General features: G+C 41.1%; 2 protein-coding genes across 5 annotated transcripts in view; one reads left to right on the top strand and one right to left on the bottom strand.

Annotated features, from left to right (window-relative positions):
* The window catches only part of LOC112559417 (protein inturned-like), a 22698-nt gene extending 15800 nt beyond the window's left edge, over positions 1–6898 (top strand). For all 4 annotated transcript variants that reach the window (XM_025230665.1, XM_025230663.1, XM_025230664.1 and 1 more), the window contains 5 exons: positions 166–299; positions 629–738; positions 1170–1365; positions 1589–1740; positions 1947–6898. In XM_025230665.1, coding sequence (XP_025086450.1) covers positions 166–299; positions 629–738; positions 1170–1365; positions 1589–1740; positions 1947–2055 — 701 coding nt within the window. In that variant the 3' untranslated portion in view covers positions 2056–6898. The remainder of the gene's footprint in view (positions 1–165; positions 300–628; positions 739–1169; positions 1366–1588; positions 1741–1946) is intronic.
* LOC112559416 lies at positions 6382–26395 on the bottom strand. Its single transcript, XM_025230661.1, is given in 16 exon segments — positions 6382–8680; positions 8986–9065; positions 9068–9230; positions 9886–10035; positions 10898–11128; positions 11608–12127; positions 12688–12928; positions 13685–13883; positions 13985–14181; positions 14184–14244; positions 14458–14528; positions 14531–14594; positions 15605–15904; positions 16515–16718; positions 17052–17260; positions 25769–26395. Coding segments are annotated over 15 exon segments (3132 nt in total). The 5' UTR covers positions 17193–17260; positions 25769–26395; the 3' UTR covers positions 6382–8170.

Genomic DNA, 26395 nt, shown 5'->3' with positions numbered 1-26395 from the left:
ATTTCACAGAGTACACTGGCTGTTAACCAGAAAAACATCAAGGACAAATTTGATCTTAAAACCCCAAATAACAAAATGATATACTCAGCATGGTACTTTTTTTTTTTTTAAGTTGTTGATTTGAAACAATTATCAGACATTCATGATCTTTATGGTACATTAAAGGTCTGGAGGCAGACACACAGTCTGATAAAAGCCCTGGTACACAAGATACTGGAGTGATACGGAGGCAAGGAAGCAAGTTGTCATATGGTTCCAATGATTCTGGTGGCAGTGGCAGTAGTGCCGGGGCCCCCAAGGTAATAGTTTGGCCATAATATGTGATATATATAAGTCAAGTTGTATTGTAACAATTTTTCTTGAGAAATCATGTTCTAATTATTTCAGTTTGCTGCTTTTGCGAAAGAAATTTTTGTCTGCCTTAGGGTTACATTTATAAAAATGAGATAGCTTATCATTTACTAATTTCTAAAAACACTATGTGTATGCAACATATATCTAAGTGATCGTTGACCACACATACATATATATGGAAAGGCAGTAGTTTCTTTGTGTATATTTCTAGCTGAGCATGCTTTTTGTGCTTTGAAGTTTTTGCTGCAATTATTAAGTAATACTAATTTCCCAGAGCAAATCCAGTCGCTTCAGTTCCTTGCTGGATATTGCATCCATTGGTCGTAGCATGTCTGCCCTGCATATTGACACCATTGGCAACCAGTCATCTTCAGGCCTAATGAAGTAAGTTTCAAATGTGGCAAACATATGCATAGCTTTGCACAGTGAAACTGTGTTTATAATTTTGCATTCCTCATATTTGGAATCCTAGATGATATTGAGATATGGTAATGATTAGATGATGGTTTAATATTTTTTTCATTGTTTATCATAAGGCTTTCTGGAGATTGACCTGTTAAACATCCTTTTTAATCTTGAAACTCAAATGGCAATTTCTTTCTAGATGATTTTTGAGGGATTTCTATTATTGGATTGATGATATGAGAATATTTAAACTCTGCCAATCTATGCCACCTTTGTTTTGGATTTGGCCAAATATACTGTGATTGAATTTACTGGCTTACTAAAGATAGATAAATAAAAAAATATTAAATAATTTGGTTTTTAGCTGTTCTTAGTCTTAACATTCTTCTGACAGAGACTTTATATTTCAGACTCACAAGGGGAAGAGACAACACTCTCTTTCATTTCATCTATCATAGAGAGTCAGAAGGCATCCTAGTCACCCCAGCCAACCTTGACCTGACCTCTGGTGATGGCAACATCCAAATGGAATTGTTGAGTAACTTCCATCGCTGTGTTCTGCAAATTCGTGCAGAATTTCAGAGCAGGAACAGACTCCAGCAAGAGGTCAGATAATGCTAAAGATTCTTTCATTTAAAGTGACTAAACATTTAAACAGAAGAGTTAGTACTGCGTGTTTACATTATGATCTTTTTTGCTTCACTCTGCTAACAGACTTAATGATTATTCTGTTTTTGTGGTTGAATGTGTCGTTCATAGATATTTTGGTGAGGTGATGTTTTAACAATGCGTATTTTTTTTAACTGATCAGTTTTACTTTCTATTACAGAAAGAGAAGCAGTCACTCTCTCCATTCAGACGGGAACATCTTTTAACAAAGAATGTGCATGAACATGGAGTCTTATTCCACTTTCAGAGTTATAGCAGCACTGCTAACAGTGACCGCAGGCAGTTGGTTACTCTATTTTACTGGGTGATTGGGTAAGTGGTTGCACTTTTAGGCACAATTCGTGTCAGGCATTTTAAACAGTATGTAAGAGTATAATGAAAGATAAAATAGTATCTTTATTTATTGTGGCTTCAATTAGCAGGAGTACAAAGAATGAGGAAGGAAAATGATATGAAGAGTGCATAGAACTTTCACCGATACAACTTAGCTGACTGTTTTGTTGTTTTTTTTTTTTCAGGCGCCAGTTCTTACATTCCCCCAACCGAGATGAACTGTATGTTTGTTTTCATGAATCAGCCAGCCAGAATCTTGTTGAAATGGCATTCTCCCTTGGCTTTGGCTGTTAAGGCATGTATTTGCATGTGTTACTTGTGTAATAAATGGTCCCTTCTTTGTGGTAATGTTTGGTTCTTGTTAAAAATCATTTCAGACCAGTAATCCAATTGTGCCTCAAACAAGCTTTTGGGTACAGGTGATTCTTAGAGTCAGGTTAATTTCATGCTTGCTTCATGGCATAAGTCGCACAGGTTAAGTGGGTTTGGGATGCTGATTTGCTACTTGTATGTGCTCTGTGGTTGTGCCTGTATGTGTGCATGCATGAAAGAGATTGTTTGTGCATGCACTATGCTTCAGTGGGTTCAGAGCATTTTGTGATCTTCCTACAGATACTTCATGTTAAAAACTGTTCTCATGCTAATGAGAGAATCATGTGTAGGAGTGTAATCCTGATCTACCCTGCCTTGTTTATTTTGCACCATTTCCTCTTGGCTTTGTTTCCAGAAAGTGCTTTTGCCAAAAAAATTCCAAAACTAAAACCTTATTTGGGGGGTTGTGGGGAGATAGAATCGGTAATATACTGATCAATAAAATGTCTTCTTTTTGCTAAATTCAGCAATTTTGAATCTATAACAAACCCGGCAACAAATTGGCATGGACAGTTAATTGAGTGGCTTATCTGTCAAACAAAAGCATCCTGCATTGACAGGTTGTGCATAGCTGACAAAGCAAGGTGGTCAAAATAACCAGCTTCATGTGCAAATAAGCATTATATCAGTGCAATACACTAGAAGCTTTTTTGTCTGGACAAGAAGTTTTCCTTTTGCTTTATTGTTTGAATGCCATCAACCCTTATGTGTAAAATTTGATAAATCAAAGTGTGTGTTACATCATGTAGCAATGAGAAAACAGCATGCAGTCTTATGAATAATCTTGCCGTTTTTGTGTGATAAAAACATATCAGATATTAATCTTTATCTTAAAGCTGTAAAATATAATTTTTAATTTTTTCAGTAATGTATTATTTAGGGAGGACTTGCATTTGTGTTTTTGAGTTGTTTTTAAATTAGTCATTGTCAGATAAGAAACCTAGAACTGAATGATAAAAATTGTAGAAATTGTAATTCCTATTTGTAATATAAGACATAACTTATTATTTAGCTATAGTGTCTTGTGCCATGCCACAAAAAAGAAAAAAAGAGAAAGATAAAAAAAAAAAGTTAGGAACAATCTATGTGGACAAATATGTCAAATGGGTTATCCTAACCCTAGTCATTTATCTTGTGATAATAGAAGTGTCAGGCCAGTAGAGTCAGGATGACATTTAAATTCATGCTGGCATGTAAATAGTTTTATTCCATTTATGTTTGTTTCTGTTTTAACTTCGTTTTATACGTGCATGTGACACATTCTTTTTTTGGTTTTTAGCCTAAGTAGCAGTCTATAGCACGCACACACAAATTTTTTACTTGCCCAGTGGGTTACAATTCATTTAAATCATTATGGTAGTTTTTTTTTAATAGACCGTATTGAAGAAACATAGATTTTTGCTGTTGATTTTAGAATACACAAAGATATATAGTCTTGCAACATAAATTTTAAAACTAATGACTACTGTTAACAAGCAGGATTGTTTGAGAAGAGCCTGTGCTATTGACATTTTATTGTACAGTGAAATAAAGCTGAAATTTGTCCTTTACAGGATTTAAAATTTGAGAACTGTTAGAAAGTTCACATAGAATTTTTGCTAAGCAGGTTTTAAATAATGAGTTGTTAACAATAGAAATAAAAGTGCTAACAAAGGTTATAATTATTGTTTAATATTTACATATCTCTATTTCACATAAAGGTGGAAAATTATTTATAATAAATCAACACTTGAATGAGTGTATTTTTACTGTTGAATTAAATGTTAAAATTGTCAAAGAATTTGTTTCAGTCATGTTAATGTTATCTAGGATGTCTGAAGCTCACAAGATATGTAGTTTTTTTTTTTTGCAACACAGTGTGTGCTAATTAATCTAATAAGATTTATATGAAACAGCTGGCCTTTCGATTAAATTTTGTTATTCACATAATGCTTGTTGATAGAGATTACAGTGCCTTCTAGAGTTGTTTTTCCCTGATTTGTTGCAGTGTTTGAAAGTTGTAAAATGCCCTTTGTTGATTATGCTTGTCAAACTTATGTTTGGATATGGCTTGAGTTGAAGAATTTGTTTTAAAAACAAGGCCTGTTTAAAAATCTGTGCATTCTTCAATCTGAGGGACTGAGAGAACTGTTCCAGGGGAAGAGATGCATTCTTTGGTTAACGACAACTAATTTTTAATGAAAGGTGCTGGAAGTAATTATATTAATATTATGGATTTTATTGGTTTTATTTACGTTTTTACTTTCTGTCTTGTGTTTCCATTTGATCATTACATTTTGCCCTCCAGACTGCACTTGGTGAAGGCTTCCTTTCCTTATGAGCATTATGTGAGTTTCTGTGATGGGAAGGTTGTGATTACTGCAAAGGTTTTTATGCACCTTTCGCTTTTTTTTTTTTTTAGTAATTATCTTACAGGGTTTTGTAGAATACTTGAAATCCATGTATTTTAATGATTTCATCCTCACATTCCAAGATATATTTTTCAGATATATTTTTGATGTCAAAGAAAACATCTTAAAGTAATGTTATATGCATAGATTTTTTTAAATATCATTTCTTGTTAAGCAAATAATCTTGGCCAGACTGCACAAAAGATATCAGGTACCTAGACCACTTCTTGCTTAAGAGTCTGGTCTCATGTTCACTAGTGTGTTCAAATTACTATAGGTTTGTGATAAGATATTTTTATGTTCACAAAATAGTTTTCTGTTATCTAGATTGTGTTCTTCTGGACATTGTTTTGATTTTTATTAGCCATAGTTACAGCTGAGATTGGGAAGGATCGGCATTTTGAGTGAAAGCATTCATTTACTTTGATGAAATATGTGCATCAACAATCAGACTTTTCACAATTCGTTAAAAGTACTGTGTAAGCTCGGAACAGTATTTTGAAGTAAAACTCTCCGAAAATGTTTTACCATGTGTATGCATACACCACCATTAGAATTGTTGTGATCACATTGCTTGGTTAAAACAGCAAACATCATGTGCAAAATATTCTCAAGGAATATGATAGAATTTTATTTCTTGGCCTGTATCTTTTTTAAAACTGATCATCCCCCTTTATTGTATTTTTCAGATTGTTAATTTACCTTACAATAACAATGATGAACTTTATTTGCTGCAGTGGGCAATTAAAACATGGAAGGTGCTCTAGTTTCAAGGAAAAAGTTTGAAATAAAAGTAATAATAAAGTTTCTTGCAAGGTGCAGCATTAAGAGATCAGTTATTATATATGCGTTTTCCAGTTTTGAAAGTGTTCCAGTACTTTTGATTTGTGTGTTTTTTTTTCTTGCGAAGCATAAAAAAGAAATTATTGAGACCATACTGAGAAAAGTTATTTAAAAAGTGGGCAAATTTTGCCAGGACTTGAAAAACTAATCGAATTTGGGCAGTTTGCCTTTAAGGTCGAGAAAACCACAGACTAAAGATATGGTAAAAATACTGTTTTTTCAGGCAGAACATTTTAACAGATTTCTGTAGCTATGCTCAAGATCTTTCTAAACCTAATGAAGTGGACAAAATTTTACAAATGTTTGAATGATTATTTATTTGAAGATTACTTTTATACAATGGGATTGCACTTGAAACTTAACAATATGTGTATAATACTGAGACTGAAATTTTGTCTATATGAACCCTGACATGGAAAAGGGGGGCTTTGGTCAGTGAATGAAATACCCTCTTTATTGTTTTGAAAATGACAACTCTGGGACATAATTTTTTTTACTGTTTATTTGAAACATAACACAGAATTTCAGTAGGAATTGTTTCAAATAAAAATCATCTTAAATCATGATTACTGTGTGTTAGGTCCCAGAGATATATCGCATTATTTCATTATGCACAGAACTAATGCTGTTGTGGTATTATTTGGACAACAGCACATTCTTGTGTTAAAGAGAGTGAATACAACCGTCCTAAGCATCCACACATGCCATGCAGCACAATCTCTCTGTGCAGTCTCGTCCTTAACCATTCACCATGGCTATAGCCACGGTTTTTGTCCAGTCAAATTAAGGTGATCGCTCAGGGACGACACGATCAACTATTTTGTGCGATGGTTCACGTTCAGTTTTATTTTCTTTCTAGTTTCTTTGTCGGCATTTTACTGCTTCCATTAAATTCAAAATTGTCAAAAGCAATCCGTCCCAGTGAAAACAAAGTCTGGTCACAGATGTAAAATCAAAAAGAAACTCATTATTTTAAGGGTATGTCAGCGAGACAGACTTTTGTACTTAACATAAGCGCTGAGGTTGCAGTGCTGACTTGACATCACTAGTACTTATGGATTGTATCTAGTATTGGTGTATAATGCCTTTTTACTTATGTAAAGTTATACTGTCAGCGTTAATATGTTTTCACCTTGTGAAACCTTAAATGCAACGAACTGTGTATGCCTTCAACCATCCATCCTTCTCGCCCTTCGCCATCACTTCTGGACTCATTATTCCAGTATTTTTGACATTCCTGCCTGAAATTGCCATGATGTGTGAACTTTTCATTCACCCATTACTTCTGCCTATTTATTAAAAATGTTTTTACACTTTTTATATTTATGTGTAACAGTTATCAGCTTCGTGTAATTATCCTTGTGCGACAACGGTTTATTGGACGTTTGAGGTTTGCCTGCTTGGACAGAGTAGCAGCAGACGGGCTGTGGCAACTTTAGTGTGACATATTTCATAAACGTTGTAACCTTTGTGTATTATGATATTACAACAATTTCCAGCGCCTGTATTGAGAGAATTAAAAATATAAATAATTGCATGTTTGTGTGCTGGCTTGAAGGCTGACTTCTGTGGGCTTCGTGTGATGTTTTTTTTTTTAGGGGTGGGGTAGTTGGTAAGTCTGGATTTGTTTACAAGGCATGTGGTTTCGTTGTAAGTGTGAAATCAGTACATTATTAAACTTAATCTGTAACGACGACGACAACGATGATGATGGTTTGGTGGTGGTGGTGGTGGTAATGGGAAATCGAGGCCGAACTACTAACTGGTGTATTTCTGAATGGAGAGCTGATGTGCAACGTTTGAAAGAAAAGGTACCGAGTGAAGAAACTAATAAATGCATCTTGCACCGTCTGTCTTGTTATGCCGCTTAATCATTTTAATCCGAATCAGGATATCCTTAAAATAGATAGAACTTTGTTAAGAAAATGAAAGAAATTAGAAATGCCGTGTGATTTCTTTATCGAGATGAGAACACTTGTTGCCATTTCGCACAGCAGGTGATAAATGTAAAAGTCCTACACTAACTTTCTACCTAATGTCAAAATCCGGCATGGAGTTTATATACAGTGAGGACAGGACACTGTGAGGTCAACGGGATACTCATGTACATTGAGTCAAACAGCTCAGCATTGAGTCTTATTCCGTTTCACAAATGTCCGCAAAAAGTTTTAAAAAGGTAATACAAAGTCTTATCTCCATAAAAACAGGTCTCGAAGATGCGAATCGTATTCAAAAAGATTGTCACACTGGCGGATTCTGATGAAGCAGTAATCACACACACACACCTTTCACCAGGTTTTGTAGTGCAAGTATAGTCAGTATAGTTTTCACTTTGAATGATTTTTGTTAGGGAGGGACAATAGTGAACATGAACAACGTCTATGATGTCATAGAAATACTCATCATTTAGAATCCTTGTTTGGTGGAAGTCGTGAATGCTCACCTCTTTCTCTCATTCCTCACTTCTTGTCTGGCTCGTGACATTCTTGAGACCACACTTCGAAGTCGCCGAAGCAAAGGTAATCATTCCTCACCCTTCATTCCTCCTCAAGCAAAGCAGGCAGGCCGCTGACAGTTGAATTTATTCCTACTGACCTTCACAACTGATATCAACCCTGGATGCCGTCTGCTCTTGCCACTCCTACTGCAGAGACCAAACTCCACGAGCTGTGAGCCCTCGTAAAACCTTCCTTCAGACGCAGCCTTAAAGAAAAAAAGAAAAAAGAAACCACCACGCGAAATATTCCTGCTTCCTCTACGCAGGCTGAAAAAAGGACGATCCAAAAAAGATTTTCCACCAGAGCTCAGACGATGTCCTTCAGCGCAACACCATCAGGGTCCTCTTCTTCGTCCATCTGCGTGGGGTCGAAGTAGGGTGGCATCATTGTGTCCGAAGGCAAACTGTCCGATGAGCCGTAAATGGACCAGCCGCCGGCTGTGTCGGCGATACCGAGGTCGATGAACAAGTCCACCATGTCATCGTCTTCCTTTGACTGGAGTGCGGCGTCTGTTTTGTCATCACATGGTTTACCGTCCAACCGACCTCCATCGCCGTTCACTTTCTTGAAGTCACTGTCCTCCGGCGACGGCTTTCTGACGTAGAGGTTGATACTCTCGTCTTTTCTCTCTGTTTTCTCCTTGACCCTGTCGTTGTTGTTCTCTTTGTCCTTTCCGTTTTCTTGAGTGCTGTTGTCTGCCCCGCCCTCTTTCTCGTCGTCGTCTTTCTCTGGCTCATTCGGGTCGTAGCGCTTCGCGATGAAATCGATGACGGGCCAGTACTGCTTGTAGTCACTGATGATTTCGTCAACCTGACCCTGTGGTAATGAAGCAAATCAGCAGTCAGTTTGATGGAGTAAGTGAACATAATGATACCAGGCTCTAATTAATACAATTAAAAAACATTCCAGCGCTTTATATTTCTACACATGAGTATTTCTACATCTGTCTTGCTGCAGACATCGAAGAGTAGCTCGATTCATTCATTTAAAAAAAAAAAAAAAATCCACTCCGCGTTCAAACAGCCGACAAAGGTCAACTATTTTCTATAGCGAGACTACCCCAAGCATCACATAGACACCATGCGTGCGACAGAAAGCAGAGAAGGAAAAGTGGCCTCAACCTTGAAGCTGATGGTCTTGAGGCTCAGCCTGGCGCCTTTGGAGCTGAGGACATTCTTGAGCAACATGGGGACAAACCCCCGGCCAGCGTGGCCAACGTGGTGTTGGTGGACGACATGGCGGTGAGGTTGCCGAAGGCCATCACCACTAACATGACGAACATCAGGAAGACGACGATGATCATGAACTTGCCCGTGGCAGCCAGCAGGTTAAGGTACACAGGGCCCGGCGCTCCGTACACTCGTATCTGAACAAGGAAGAACAAGATAGAAGTCTCTGTAAACATGCTTAATTAACCCTCTGCTGAGTCTGCTTAAAGATCTAGTAGGTGTTTATATATATATACACAGGGATGAGCTCTGAATACAATAAGAGTGGTAGAGGTAGTCTCGCGATCATTCGTTTGTTTAGGAGGGTTATAACATTCCATAACATTTGGTAGTTACCGTAACATTTGGAACTGTTAATGGGTACGTGTAGAATATCTATATGCACTTTAACAATTCAGAAAATTTCTGAAACAAATACAATGTACTAATGTCCTTTTTGATAGACATGGATGAACCATTTGATGAGGATGACATGAAGATTTATTGGGTATTACAAAAATAAATGGTCATACTTTAAGTGACAGCTTGAAAACTGTCACGTTAATCACCATCCACTGCACTGTAAAGAGATTATTACATGTGCAAATAATTAAAAAATGTTTTTTCTATGTGTTGAAGGGTCACCACGTGTCGATCAAATTTCGATCATTTCAATCGTTTTCCTGACACTTTCCAGAGTGAAGCAGGAGGTCAAAGGATAGAAGCAGACGATAAAAGAAGAAAAGTGGAATTTGCTTCGTAAAAATGTATTTGAGAACTTGTTTCCTTTTTTTATAGAGACTACATTCTTACCTGACAAAGTTTCTGGAAGAGACGCAGGGGAATTCTGGGAGTGTCGAAGGAATCGAGGAACAGGAGAAGCTGGCCAACCTTCCAGCGGATTTCCTTCTTTTTAAAGTTGAGTTTTGGTTGAAAAGAGTTTTCCTCGTCCACACACGACACCTTATGAAAAGGAATTTGAGAAAATCAAAGGTGACTCCCCCCAAAAAAAAACCTAAACAAAATAAGAAGACATAAAATAACTAAAAAAATGTTCAAAGCACAATTTCATTTGAAATATACTAAAAAATGGTAAAATATTTTTTCCTTAGGTCTCGGGATTTTCTTTAATACATATCAATATAAAAGTGTGAGGGCTCTGGAGTGATCCAAGTTTCAAGAGTGACCCTCAAATATTTTAAGTTATATGTATTAAAGAGAATCCCGAAAAAAATGTGTTACTCTTCTTAGTACATTTAAAATAAAAGTGTGTTTAAAATTTTTTGTTTTACTTATATTACTGTGAACCTTTTAGTCTTCTTAAATTGTGTCATCGATTTGTTTCATTTTAATTTATGACTTTATTCTATCTGGTAACAATGCAAGATTAAATCATTTCCAGCAGTCCACAAGCAGTAAACTATTTTTAAAAAACTGTGTATGAGATTACTATAGTTTACTAGTCCTAGATCAGAAATTACCTATCTCCCCCAATTCAGCCTATAAGCTGTCATACAAAATTAATTTGTTTAAAATAATTATTTTACTACTTGTGGACTGCTGAAAATTATTTAATATTGCATAGCTTTAGGAAGTTAGTAATTAGTGAAAATTTCAAACCTCTAGGATCAAGGGAAGTGGGTGAAACATTGATTGTAAAATTGCTGGACAAACATTGTGAGTTACACAAAAGTGTCTTAAAAAAATCCCAAACCATAACCAAACGAAACAGAAACATCAAAGTAAAACACAGCACAGGTACAAAGCGAAACAAAAGCTGCAGCTCTGCAAGTTTTAACCAGAAAGAGATGCTTGTAGTCCTTACCAGGAATGCAGCATTCTCCTGCATGTCGCTGGGCATCGAGGCGATTCTTCGCAGGTCGTCGGTGGTGCGCTCTATCATGTCGTCGATGATGGTTTTGTTGAAGGTGAGGTAGTTCTCGTAGACGTTGTTGTAGCAGTCGTGCATGTAGACAATGACCAGCAGCGCCATGGTAACGTACTTGAGCACAGAACCGGCGTTTACGATGATCCCCATCATTGTGAAGGCCAGTACCTGCACAAAGAAGAGGAGCCCGATGCACAGACTGAGACTTAAGACATACTTATCTAAGACGACCTGAGATTTAGGACTTAAGACAACAATAATTTTGAGACTTAATGATGGAGTTTTAAAATTTATCATCCAATACTTTAACTTTGTGAGAACGATCATTAAATTAATGTATTTTAAAAGTTGTGTACTATTTCGTTCATAATGTCATTTCAGTGAACTGTCTAGCTTAAAAATAGAATTCAATGTAGTCTGGTATTTTTTAATCTGAATATTTTCCCAATTGGAAATTCTTGTACCGCAGTTGTACAACACTCGTGTGCGGCTACTGAAAGTCTTTGGTTTATAGCATTAGATCACATTCAATGTCTTTCTCTGGATACCGTAGATCCTCCCACCCTTTCGACAGTGCGTTTGAAGCACTTTCCAGCCAGACAGCTGACTAAATAACTAGTAAATAAATATTCACCGAAAACACTAACCTCAATGATAAGTCCCGCGGACTCAGCGAAGATGAGTGCCAGGGAGTAGAGGATGCAGAGGCAGATGGCGGAACACGCGATCTGCACGAGGACGTCGCGGACCGTCACCAGCCCACGGAAGGACCAGTCGCCATGGCAGCAGGTCTCCTCTCTGTCGTCACTGCTGCCCTTGTGGACGGCGCGGTCCACCCTGGAGATGCGGCGCCGCAGTTTCTGCACCCGTTTGAAGCGCTGCTTCCGCTCCTGCTCTGGCAGAGAGTTCCTGCCGATCAGCTTGCGGGCGTGAAAGGGCAGACGGTGCGAGAGGTAGATGGTGGGCACGCAGTACACCGCCAGCAGGAACAGGCTCACGGGCAGCGCCGCCACGAAGTAGAAAGGGGCGATAAGGAAAGCGAGGATGCCGCAGCGGCGGTAGGGATACAGCAAGAAGCGGATGATGACACCGAGCACTCCTGTCTGAGACACGTTGCTCATGTCCTGCAGCGCCGCGCGTGTCACACTCTTCAGCTTCTCACGCACGCTGGAGATGACAAAAAAACACATTATGAAGACACAAAGAGCATCAGAAAAACACAGATACACCATGGTATGATGATGGCAAAAAGACAGGTATTCGGAGGACACAAAGTCTCACCAGGGAACGCTGGGGATGTCAGACATATTATGACATGAATGACACGAAGACACGTTAAGCACACTTGTGATGACAACAAGACACCAGGAAATTGCTCCATGGTGTAGTAACAGCAACAAAAAGAGACAGAAAGCTGATTGACACACACACACACAGATCACAGAGCGTCCCATAGAGCATCAACCGGGCTACCGGACTTCTCTATTTGCACGAAAGTCCAAGCTCAACAGACAGCAAACATCTTTACAGATATTCACAGCCAGATGCACGAAGCACAGGACAATTCAGTGCCTGGTGTAGTACAGGTGCTGGGTTTATACCAACATTTTCTAACATTTTTTTTCAGACAAGAGGCTACAAATAATGAACGCACGAGTTTTTAACAAAGACTTTGAGGAAGCGCCACCCACAACATAAGCGAACACATCAATGACATCATGTCTCACTTGTATGTGGCGAAGCCGACGAACAGTCCGACGACAAAGTAGAGACAGTAGGTGGCGAGGAAGATGCCGTGCACGGGGGAGAAGTATTGGATGACGTTGGTGCGGTAAAGGTTAAACTTCTCGGTCAGACCCAGGCGTGAGATGGCCGATCTCCTCTCTATCATCTCCTCGTGCTCGTAGTTGTAGTAGATCAAGAGGCGGATGTAGAAAGGAGACGGCAGCACCAGCAGCAACAGAATAGCTGCAAGAGGTCAGGGTCAAGGTTACTGCTGAAGGTCTACAATACTGTCATCTAACAACGCTAATATGTTTGAAATTACACATGACACGCAATGGCATTTAGCAGTCTGCAAAATTCCTTAATAAGTTGAACAAATTAAGACTCAAAAGGTCAAACTTTCACCTTTTGCTGGGAAAGAATAGTTCACCCGAGGGAGGTAAGGAGCTCAAGCCGTGTCGGCGACACTAGTGGTCATTCTTCGCTAATTACTTCGCCGGATCGAATTTACCCTTTCCTGTTGAAGAATGAAATTCGGCGCTTAGGGTACATGGTGTCATTACTTAGTGGCCACGTGGTCGGAATGAATTGTAGAGCCCAGTTCTTCTGTCACCATCTTTATAGATGTATCACATACTCATCTCCAGGCTGAGCTTCGGGCTTTTCTGTAGTCACAGATCCAGGAGAGCACTGAGTCGACGACCGTGTGCTCCTAGAACAGGGGCACTAGCTACCAGACTACGGTGCCGCTCCATCCCCAAACCACAGCGATGTTAATGTATTTCAGACAACATCAACAATGCTAATAACTTCGGTGATGTAAATAACTGAACGGAAACATCATAAATGCTGCTAACTTGGAGACTGTTACAGCAGTCTGTGTTACCAGCCACACCAAGCCATGACTCTGCAGGTGAGAAATATCTGTACCCACATGTACATGCCATGGAAACTTCTTTTAAACAAAGGCCTTCACAAACACCGCCGTGGACTACTTACCTTTGACAAAAGTCTGAACGAACATGTGCCAGGTGCACTTGCGACGGAAGTATGGCTCCATGGAGGCGTACACACTAGTCTCACAACAGTCACGAAAGGCACTGAGTTGTTTGATCTTGCAGCGGCCCAGGTTATCGTAGAAAGTGCGCAGCAGGCCTGTGGGAGGGTCGTTTTCAGGGAGGATCCTCTTCCCTTTCACCTGTACAGACACGCAAAGGTCATAACTTGACATGTACCCTCAGCATAACCTGACCTTTATTTTCAACATAGCTTGACCTTTATTTTTCAATATATCTTTACCTTTATTCTCAGCTCGCTCACTTTGACCGGAAGTATTTCATCGTAAGGGACGGAATCCAGGAACTCGCGGAAGCGCCGCCACTTGGACACTTCCTCTAGGGTCAGGCGGTGCTTGAATCGGACCTTGGCGTCGGTTCTCTCCGAGACAAAGATCTTCATCTTGAGGTCCTTCTTGAGCTTGACCACGTACTCGGAGCCAGATACAATTTGCTGTACATTGTCACCGGCACGAAGTTTGGGCAGAACAGGAATATCAGCACCTGCCCACAGTGGACAGAAAGCCCGTTTACTGTCTGACCTGTCTATTTGTTTAATTTTACAAACTGCTCCTGTACATTTCGAAAAAATGTTATATAGTGCCCCTTCATAATAATTCGTTGGTTCACGTACTTTTCTGGCGGACTACTAAGTGTACAAGGTGTTAACTGAATGAACAAACAAAACATGACATCGTGGCTTCTACAGCCCGTTACCTTGACTACAGTGATAGACCAGTACAGTATAGCGATCCACAAGTCATCATCATCAACGGAGCAGACGATGTCCCCTGTATCTGTCGCATGCAGCACTTGTGCTTTAGCTCCGCGTAGCCGTTGTCATCTTCTATCACCTGCCGAAACAGTCCAGGGATGCAAAGAGATGAAGCAAGGGCATGTAACAAGTCGCTAGTTGGTCTCTCGACCTGATGGGTGTGTTAAGGAGAAAACACGGTCACGTGTTACAGATGTACTCCACCAACTGGTAGCACACTTACCTTGTTACGGACATACTTACCTCGTTACAGTGTCACGGACACCGGCTCTCTCTCTTGAGCAGCACACACACACACACATGACGTCCATACGCGTTCTTTCACACACAAAACAACGATTGCCTGAGGCTGTCCACAAGATGTTAATAAGTTGCTGAATGGCTCAGGATTTCACAAACTTCAAGACACATATGAATAAACAATAATCCACCTCAACACAATATTCTATCGGCGTAACCCAGTTATCGGTGCATACAATGTTTACAATCCGGGGCCTTCCCCGATCAACCACACTTAAGTAACTCTTTATCTTAATTCTTAATCCTAACCTCAACTCTTAATCTCAATTCTTATCATGTAGTTAATGATCGCACCAGCAGTCATTTAGTACTTTACTCACAGCTCTGTTCGTCCACACACAGTTCCAGTTTATTATCTCATTTACATTTTCTTGGCGACGCGAAACCACTGCACACCCAGTCCACACACTGAGTGCTTCACCGAAGGCGAAAAGACTAGATCTAGACGAATCCTCGATCACATTGCCGTTACAAGGAGGAAAAAAAAGAAACCTTGGCTAGGCAAGGAATCACTTCTAGCATCTACGCTCACATTAACACTCACACAACGTCCTTCCACTCTCATGTCCGCCATTGCCGTCTGCTTCTCTCTAGTTTTCGCTAGAGTGATCTCCCTTCCCTCGCTGACGCTCCCACTCATCAATACATGTTATTTACCATTGTCATTTACAAACAGCGAAGGCTTAAACTAACTTTAAAACATAGAGGCACGGACTGATCCGTGACATACAGACATAACAATTACTCGCCGCATTACAGAGGTAGCCAGTTTGTTACATGCGTACTCACCTGGTTACAGACGTACTCCTCTCTAGCCGACTTCCGGTAGCTGCTCCTCGTAACGGCGTTTTCTCGCGAGAACAGCAGCTTCCGTAGTATCATCATCTTGTCCTCGGGGTCCAGGTTGCTGAAGCAGCCGTACGGGCGGTCCTGCAGGCCCACACTCATCTCCGTCACGCCGATGGTGAGGATGTTCATGGACAGCACGTCGTAGTGGAAACTCAGCATCAGCAGCGTGCGCCCGTGTCTGCTGCGCGTGCGGTACCACAGGTTGGGCTTGAAGTTGTTACCAATACTTTCTTTGAAGGGCTGGTCAAGAGAGACAAGAAAGCAAGTTTGGGCTGGTTGATTGGGTTTACTTTCCTTCTGTCTAAATATTTGTTTGTTGTTTATCCTCTTAACTGCGAAATTCATAGTTATAATGGATGTTTTGAATCTCAGGCTGAACATGTGTCTGCATCTTTCCTGTGTTACGTGTGTGTGTTGTGTGTGTGTGTGCGTGTGCAAACTGGACGATTAGGAACAGAGCGTTAAGCATCCTCGTCTAAGTTTCACACTTGCAGTGAAGTTTTTTCACGCCAATGACAAAATATCATCAGAATCAACAGTCAACCCTGTGAATTGACTGCAGCAGTTTTATATTTTAATAATTTATATACCTTAATGATTTTCTGTTACAATTAAGCAGTTTTTCTTGAAACAGTTTTTTCTTCTTGTAACTTCTTTTTTGAAGCTCGCTGGCTTCGAGAGAACTTCCAGGCATCCTTCGCCACGCCTCTTCACGAGCTGCGTGTCACATTGGAGAGGTGTAGTCGTTAAAGCATATGAACTTATCACCTGAGATTTGTTGCTGTCAAAGCGGAAAATAAACGTCTCACCTGAAAAATGTAGCGATCAAAGCAGAAGATGCACTTCTCACCTGCAAGGTGTAATTGTCAAAGCGGAAGAGGAACTTGAAGAGGTTGATATCCTGCTCGTCCTCCATCTGCTGCACGAAGTCGTGGATGTTGTCTCGGGCCCAGATGGTGCACTCCACCAGATCCCCGTTGGGACCAGTCATCATTATGGAGGCCTTCTCTGAGGAGCCGCGGGCACCAGGGTCGTCTACTGGGGGCTTCGGGGTCTTGTGAGCAGAAGCCAAGAGGACGGGAGTTATTACAAGAATGTCATGCATTATTAGTTTGGCAAGTAATGACATGAAGATAATTGTTATTAAAGAAAGAATTTTGTCGTGATACTCTGTGTGATATGACGTCCTTTTTCACGTGTGTGTGTGTGTGAGAGAGAGAGAGAGAGAGAGAGGGAGAGAGACAGAGACAGAGAGGTTCTGACTCTATGCTTGTATCGAAACTCAGACGAACCCTTGTGCAATAAGATGAAAAATCTTAACTAATAATGCCATGGCCCCCATGACAATGTCATGACGAGATTGTGCACATGGCTTTGTGCGGCTCACCTGTCCCTTTATCTCGTCGGTCAGGTTGAAAGATGAGTCCTCCAGGTGCACACCACTAGGTCCAGGCTCTTGACCTGAAGACAGAGCCAGCAGCCAGCACTGCAGCAGCCACACCAGCCAACATCGATCACGTGACCTCATCTCTACGTCGGGAGAGTGTGGGATGGTCGCAACTGTTATACTGATGATAGGCGATCGCAAAGTTTGGCCTAGTTGAAAAATAAACAAACGCATCAGTAAAGGAATAAATATATAGGCACAGAAACATACACGTGTATATATGCTCACACAATAATTGACGGAAATGCGTATGTACACATATAAGGACATATTGTTTCCGTAAGCTGTACTCTTATGTACTTGTTTACTTTACGCCTGTGTTTACTTTTATTTACTGTTGGTCATGTTTACTTTCTTTACTGTACCTCATATATTCTTGTTTACTGTACGTCGTACACTTTTGTTTACTGTATCTGTGTACTCTTGTTTACCGAACTAGTGTATTACGGTTTACTTACCCGGTTTACATTCTTAGTGTACCATGCTTACTCCTGTTTACCAGATTCATGTTCTGAACACCAAGTAATTTGGTTTTTCCACCCCCTGTAGCCTGTTTACTGTACCTCAGGTATTGTGTTTACTGGATAATATTCATAAAGGCGAAGCTCATCTATCAAACACCTCCATCGTGCATCAGCTGCTTTCGTGTCAGGGTACCTAATCTTACATGCACAGGGGTATGCGTGCTCTGTCTTTACACGGAGCGGTCCATCCCACCCGAAAGCCTTCACCCAGTCGATGCTTTTATCTACTGGCAAACAAATGCCAGGATTGTGTGGAAAGCAGCACAACACTAACCATACACAACTCGACACCAAACCACTCATGTGACGAGCAAACTGTGGTTGTGCCTCAAGCTGTGTATAAACTTGGCTTAAAATGTTGCCACACATTCATATTGTTTAAAAGAGAATCAAAAATCTGTCTCTTTATTCCTGCTCTGTTGGGAAATAGAAACTGAGATTTTATTTCTCCCGAGCTGAAGCTGGAGCTATAAATGACAGACAATATTTTATAGGTGTCCTTTGTTGAAGCGCATAAACTCTGCCTTAGCACCAATGTCGTCGCTTGGAGTTTGTTGTTGTTGTTGTTGTTGTTGTTGTTGCCCAAATCAAATCTTCTTTGAGATAGCTCTTTAACGGTTCTTTTTGAATGATGTGTTAAAGCCACCAAACACTCGGCGACCTGGAGTATGTTGTTGATTCTGAAGAAAGAAGCTTGGCGTTCATTCACCTGTCGAACGTGTGTTTGGCTTCTCGTGAAGTGCAAAACCACCTCGCCCCTCCATTCATCTCGGCGACATTCGGTGCGAGTTTGTGGTCGGTGGAGAGCTCAGTGGCACCACCTAACATTCTTTGTTCAAAGACACAAGGCTGTGTACAAAGTGGCTGTGGTTCGTAATAAAAGCCTTTCTGTCGTCACCCAGTCTTCATCGTTGTTGTTGTTATTATTATTACGAGCACAAACGTCCAAGCGGTTGTGCATCAGTCATGCTTCAAGTTTCCATTTCGTTTTAATAACAGCATTTCTTTTGTTTTTAAAACGGTGTAATAAACAAACACTGAGGAAAGAATGAGCAAACAACAGAGAGCGAGTTGTGTTCACTCGAAATCATGAAAATCGCGGTATTGTGACAAACGGTTGAGAGAAAAGTGAAAAACACATACACACTGTGTTCTTAGTGGCTATGGATTGCCTTCTCACCAGCAAACACCAATACAAACGAAAAATGTCAGAGATCCAGATCCCACTTTCACTAGTTCAGACCAAATAATATCCGAACAATCATCCAAATAATAATCTTTCGAATAATTTCCTAAGGACTGACTGAGATCCGGGAGAGGTGGTACCCCTCAGCCATTTCGTGATGGTTTTTAATTTTCCTAACACGACGACGGGGACATTGACTGGGGTACAAAAGGGAGAAAACGGGGACGGGGGTGTACTCCATAGCAGACGACTAAATACCACACTAGCCTAAACTCGATTTTTCACATTCGTGGGGAGTGTATTCAGGAGGACAATGGCAAAGTCAGGCGGTGAGAATCATGCAACGCAGGTGTTTAAACTCGATTTCTCACATTCATAAATTCTCAAAAAAGGAAAAAAAAGTCTGCGCGGTGCATCGTCTACCGCTAGGGTGTTAGCCATGGCTAAATCCTAACAGTCAGCTCCACTGTTAATATAATATTTTATAATCATTTTGACTGCTTCGAGGGAAATATCCACATATTAGGATGTTTTTAATTTTGTTTTTTTTTCCTTTATTCTCAGCTGCTCCATTGTAAAATCTCAAACACAAATAACAACAGCCAACGAGCTAAGAAGAGGTTTAGTGCTTCTTGTGGTACGTCACTAGTTACTGACCTTGAATGGCAGCCATGATTAAAGTCATGTCACAGGAGTTACGCACAACCTCGATATCTGAAAATCCAGTTTTCAAAAACCCGAAATGTTACATTGGTATGTCACTGACCTGCTTCGAATAATTTATAAACACTTTCTATTTTGTAGGTGACCCTGTTATTGCAGTCATCATGAACTGTGGAGGCTTCCCAGAATGCAATTTCGTCTTGTCCTTCTTGTCACTCCTCTAGTTTGTCTTTTATTGCGCATGCTCGCCATTTCCATTCAGCTCCAATTATAGTAACGGAGTTTTTCAACGAACACACCACCGACCGCACATAAACACACAAATGGCGAATCTTTTCCGAACATTTCAAAGAAGGCCACTTCAGACGGTAGAGTCTTTAGCATTCCTGGAGGGAATTTATTCTTTACTGTGATAGACCACTCACCGCTGATGATAGGCGTATGATAGATATTTCCTGGGACTTCTCAGGGTTAGTGAGGGAAACAACCTGGGAAAAAGGTTGCACCTCAAGAAAAGAATTCGTTTCAAAGACATTAAAAACGATCCTCCAGCTTATAGCTACTATTGAAGACTTTTATGATACAACCCTTGGCGGTATAATCGTGACGCTCGTGCACGAAATAATTGTGAGCACTAAAGACAGAAAATATTAAATATTAATTAATACTAATTTATTTACTGGATATTGATTTTGTTAGCCTTTCCCAACGTGTAACAACGCTGAAATCGCCAAAGTGTTCGTGGTCAAAGGTCAGTAACAGGTACTTCTGTAAACAGAGAATCAGTTGACAAGAACTACGGTTATTTTGTCTCGGTTGAGACCTTGGCTTACATGCCGGCAATGTGAAGGCAACGGATTTGCGTGTATCTCGCGCCATCCACCCGTAACGAGACTGGTATCAATAACGCTAGGAAGATCAGATAATCTCCCTTGTTGTTAACTTTAACACGCCGCTAATGTTGGGTCGTGGAACCAGGTATTAAACAGATACTGATTCAACGATAGATACTCAATACAATTTTAATTCTACGGTCCTATTCAGATCTTGATTGCAATAGAGTTTTCTGATCTCTGTAAGGTGAAGATCTCCGCGGGGATAGTGTCACTAGTTGTCTACCCCTGCCATGTGTGTTGAACCGTCTCTGTCTTGTGGTCTTCGAGAATATTTCTTTTTGTGGTCTTTGTGAATATGTCTTTAGAGGTCCAGACGTCCAGGGCCCGGAAACCAGACGAATAGTCCGAGGCGACTGACTATGATGATAGGTGTGAAGGTATTGTACCCTGATCAAGGTCCCTAAACTGGCGGGGAGTAGACGTTGGATTATGGACAATAGTGGGAAGGCTTCAACCGTGATTGACTGACGGCTCGACGAGCTCGTGCGGTCTGCTGATGGTGAAATTTTCTTTCGCATGCACCTAGACAGACCTAGCCCGTCAAGTGTGATGACAGAGCGAGCACCCTACCTATTATTGTGTAATTTAAATGAAATTCTCCATCTTCCATCTTGGACAAAAATTGACTCCCAGGGTCATCAGCACGTCAGGAGGAAAGCTGATCAGACATGGAGACAGACTGGAATTAAGTTACCAGTGTTTGTTTGCAGGAAGCATGCTTCACTGACTGTGCATGCCTCTGTTCACCTTGACAACACGACACTGAGATCACATGAGTGTGCGAATCCGTTAGTCCATTGTAACAGAGGGCTAGGATGTATGGGGGAAACATTTTGATGGGGCTGTGAAATAACTTCCAAGTTTCCCACGATTTTTTGTGACAACCGAGAGATTACTGAAAGCAAGGATTAGTTTTCAGATGGTTATAGAGAGAAGGAATAGGGATGAATAGGTATTGTGCTACCCAGGTTCACATTCAGGGGTGAGGTGAAGAAAGATCCTCGAAAGTTAATCTTGTCACCAGACCTTACATTCAGAAAGACTATTCATAGGACTGCAAGATCCACAGAGTAGTGAAAGGATTTTGTGCTCATAAAAACAGAATGTAAAGCCTCAAGTTGAAGAAATTTTCGAGAGTTTGCAAACAGAAAGCCTATCTAAACAAAGGGGACACCCCCAGGATTACCCTAAGACCTTTCCCAGCTATCTTCCCTCCGCCAACCTCCCCAACGATAAAAGATCACCGCTAATAAAAAAGCAAACAAAAGTTTGAATTTAAACCTCTAAGCCCTCTTGAAAATGATATTATCGTGTATTTTTTTTTAAATCTTTCCCCTCTACTTTATTGTCGTTTGCTCGGGATACACCGCTACCCTTAACTGGTGATTCACCTTGAAGCTCGGGTACATCTGTACTAGCGACTGAAATTCCTCCAACAACATTCCTTTTGTGCAAGCAGCGAGGGACACTAACCACAAAAGAAAAATGTGCATTGAGAGCGAAGAGGAGGGGGAATCATGAACATCGTGAGAAAGGTCGTCAGCACTCATGACCCCTTGGGGGGGGGGGGGAATCTGACGGTAGTAACCGTCATCCGCCTCAGTACTTGGAGTGAATACTGGAAGCTGTGTACATTAATTAAGACATTAGAAAACACGTTTGAGGAAGATACAGGTTTCAAAACTTCGCAATTAATTACACAGCAAGGCATATTCCCTTCAAGATCAGTTGTCCATTGTTAAAGATCAAAGTGGAATAAAAACTGACCTACCATACATAGACAACATGAAAAGAAGACTGAAGTGCAAATGTGTAGGAAAAATCTTCATTAAACGTTTTGGAAGTGATTATTTTTTTGTCGAGAACCTTAGCGACAACCTAAATATACTCTTAACATTTTAAGTCTGTTTTTGTGGATAACAAAGTTTTACACAAACAACAGAAGGTTGTTCAAGCAGCTACTCGTCTTCAGAGCAGGATATCTTTGTAATGAGGTTGACCTGAGTCCCGCCGTTGTAATGTGTACAAGTGTACACAGTAACTGAAAATCCAGAGCTTGGCTTTGACTTATTGAACTCACTGATTGCAATAAGCTTGGAGACTGGCAGCGAGTACAGAGCATGGGAGTGGAGATAGAGACCAACAGGTCTGGCAGTCAGTCAGTTAAAGATTGGAGTGACTCAGCAAAGGAAAGAGAACTTCTCCATAAAGCGAGGGCGGCACGATACTGTGCACACAACGTTAGAAAGCAGGTCAGGTCAACACTCGAGGTTAAAGGTGACTCAGCTCCCCTAGGACACAGATTTGTAAGATGGGAACTGGTTCATTCATAAACTGTTCCTAACCACGCAACAATCACAATGTGGGACGCAAGATAGTATGAAGAAAAAAGATGAAGAAGAGGAAAAGATTATTTATACCTACAGTAATTTTTAATAATTTCTATGCGAAACTGATAATGCCAAAGTCGAAAGACAGATGGTCTCAGAAAAACACGTATCACAAAAAAAGAAAAGAAATTAATCTAAGTGGTGACGGATTTTTTTTTTCGGGGAATGAGTGTTAGCGAAAGAAGCATTTTAGTGAAAGAGACTCAGAACACTGGGAAAGACGTTAGAACCAGTACAAGGACCTCATGCGATGGCTTCAGGCCTCCGCCTACGACTGCTTTATCACGACCCCTTGACATGTTCTACCTTTGAAAAATGTCCTCCGCACCCCGAACAACCGACTGAGCCACGTAGTTTCACAATGAGTGTACCCGGCCACTGTACCATGTACCCATTCAGCAGGTTTCCTCGTGTTCGGCTGAGATGCTGACAGTTTTGTACATCACTTCACAATATTTGTGGATAATCTGTTCGCTTGATTATAACTGCAACTTAGAAATAAGTTAACTATAAAAATAAAGACCGCTTAAATCTGATCTGACACGGGTTGTTGAAGATGTGTAGGTGCTGTTTCACGGGTATTGCTATCCTGACAAAGACCCCCGACGGGATCACAGTTGGATGCAACTACAGTATAAGAAATCTTCTCTCTATTCTATGCAGCAGCTCAGTGCAGGTTGTGTAAATGCCATTCTCAAATGGTGCACAGATCCGCAAACAGATCAGTTTATTGACGGAGGGCGTAACAGCGTCATCGTTGTATCTGATCTGGCGAGCGCATGCGCCAGCGGGGTCTCTGGTACTCAGCTGGAGGAATGTAACTCTCGTGTGGGGAATGACCCTGGTCAATGAACACCTCTGTAGGACTCATACTATGATTTTAAAAAGAAAAAAGAAAAAAAAACAACAACAGAAAAGTACAAAATGATGCTGAAACTCATGAAAATGTCATGGCAACACGACCAACAACCAGACATGGCCACCGCTACGCCATTTCACCAGACTCACATCGCGCTTTTTCTGTGAGCCCTCACATCCATTTTTTAAAACTCGTTTCTCATGTAGTGAGCGTTTGAAGACAGCGAATAAAATTGTTCAGGTCACTGGCTTTAAAAAGTTGCAATGAAGCAGAGATAGTGTCGAGAGGTGAAAAAAAAATGTGTGATTGGCTGTTACAGCACACGTGATTTGAAAAAAAAAAGCACGCAGGAAAAGACATGCTCCGCTCATGTTTCATTAATATCAGCTGAGAATGACATGAATGTCTCCATAGCTTGACACAAAAAAAAGACAGCAAGCTTGTCACACCAACTCATGAAGAGCTTGTGCAGACCGGGGTCTGTGAGAAGAAGAGAAAACACGAGACGTGGGGAGGAGTGTTGAGGTAGAAAGTGTGCGCTTAGGGGTGGTGATGATGGTGAGGTTTGATGAAGAGAGGAAGTAAAGATAAAGGATTGGTTGGTGGGTTTATCTGGTTTGTTTGGCAAGAAAATTCTGTCGCCCTGTGACAACCTCATATGTCAAAGTACATGACGAGCCCACCTTACCCTCTCCCCTCGATGGCCACAGGGCACCAAGATAAATAGGTGTCCTGAGACGAGATATGAATGCCATCACACTAAAATCTTAAAAAGTTTTATCCACTGAGCTATTGGATTACCCTGGACAAGGATAGTAGATGTGGAGAGAAACAGAGAGGCAGAAAGAAGAAAATTAGTGGACAAACAATCTCACGACCGCCTTGGATATGATCACACCACACATTTCTTAGAATCAACGCACTCTCTCCTTACTAATAAAAAACACCTACTTATTCAGAAAATCCCCGTATGGATGTATTCCAGTTTCACTCAATGGAGATGAAGCCAATGTCTGAAGGCGCATGTAAAAAATTAAAACGTTTCAGTTACAGGGTGGCTCGGCAGGAGCTCATTGGAGCCGAGCTCTGTGTCCCGAGGGTTTTATTCACGCTCCAGTTGGCGCCCGTTGCACCCTGGGTATCAATGGCGATGTCACCAAGGCTACCGGCGCCTTGCCTCCAGTTCTGCTTTTACTGCCATAGGTATGCAGCTCCCTAGTGCCGGGTACATATTGCGCAAGGTACAGAAACGGTGGCTTCTTGAAGCCTGAGTGATATGGATCTCTCTAAATTTAACTCAGGGATTGAGGGAGTGATTGATGCGCGAACAAAGACAGTATGGCGGGCAGCAGCAGTGACGGAGGAGGCAGACGAAGCAGCAGTTGTACCATAATCATGGATGTCAGCGATAGTAAGAATTGTAGTCTGGACAGGGAGGTCAGCAGGAGCAGCAATAATAATTATGGTGAACATGAACGCCAGTAATAATATTCGTTATCCCTGTAACGCCGTTAATAATAGTTGTTATCCCAGTAACGCCATTAATAATAGTTATTATCCCTGTAAAACCAGTAATGATAGTTGTTATCCCACTAATGTCAGTCAGCAAAGGGCAAAGGTCAAACAGCGGTGCGGCAGAGGTTGTGGTTGTGGGTGGGTGAGGTCGAGAAAGTCGATGAACACGTACCACCACGTGCCAGTGTGAGGGGAAGGAGGGAATGGGGACTTGCTGGGGAATTTGAAAGAGAAAAATTCTTCAGCCTATAAATGGGACCACCGCGCATAGTTCTGATCTTTTTGGGTCACACAATGTTGCTGCTGCACAGTTGTTTTTTTTTTTAATTTTCTGTACAGGCGAGTATATGTCGCGCGCGTTTTGTAGACTGAAGACCGTCTTCACATTAGATGTAATTATAGTAATAATAATCGTCCCATCCCATCCCCTCTACCCTCTCAACACATTATTTGGTCGGTTGATATCAAGTTCAATTTACTAAAAGTTGAAGCAGGGCTGAATCCTACAATCTAGGTCTGTAGGTCATATAATAGGTTAGGTTGAGAACTGTACCCATGAGCAAAGCAGCGACAAAATAATTGACAAGAAAGAGGAGATCGATGTGAATAAAAGTTTTTTCATACCTGACGACCGTACTCCAGCGAGGACCACCACGAAAATGCGAGGACCTGAGGCTGTCGCTTCCCAGGTACAGACCTTACCTTGGTGTACACGAGCACAACGCACACCTACCTGGCCCCCTCCATACCTGTGTGCGAACTTTTACTCAGGCTTCGCTCCATGAGGTTCACTTAAAAAAAGGCGTTTTATTTGGAGTTGAGCCCGCCCTGTGAGTACCCGACAGACTGCGCGGGTGGAGGGAAAATACTGGGTTGTCAATGGTTAACCCAGTCGTTGTCGGAAAGCAGTGGGCGAGAGAGTTGAATGTAGAAAAAAAAAAGGGAGGGGATCAGAAGGTGGATGAGAAGAGGGGCTACAGTCCTTCCTTTTTCTTAGGTGTCCCAGTGTGCTCGCTTGTCAACACATCCATTGTAGTAGTCTGAAGAGCTCTCTGTGACGATTATAGTGTCCACGGCTGCAAATGTGTACAACTTACAGCTCTATGTCTGTCTCTATGCCTGTCACAACTTTCTGTCCCACCATGGTGTTCAGGTACAGATATACTGACACACCGATGATATTAAGCAGGTTCACCAGCTTGAGTCAATACCTTAAGAGGGAAAAGCCGTAAATATGTCATGAATAATATT

The sequence above is a fragment of the Pomacea canaliculata genome, linkage group LG3, assembly GCF_003073045.1.
Source record: "Pomacea canaliculata isolate SZHN2017 linkage group LG3, ASM307304v1, whole genome shotgun sequence".
Lineage (NCBI taxonomy): Eukaryota > Metazoa > Mollusca > Gastropoda > Architaenioglossa > Ampullariidae > Pomacea > Pomacea canaliculata.
This window is presented reverse-complemented; position numbering and strand designations above follow the sequence as displayed.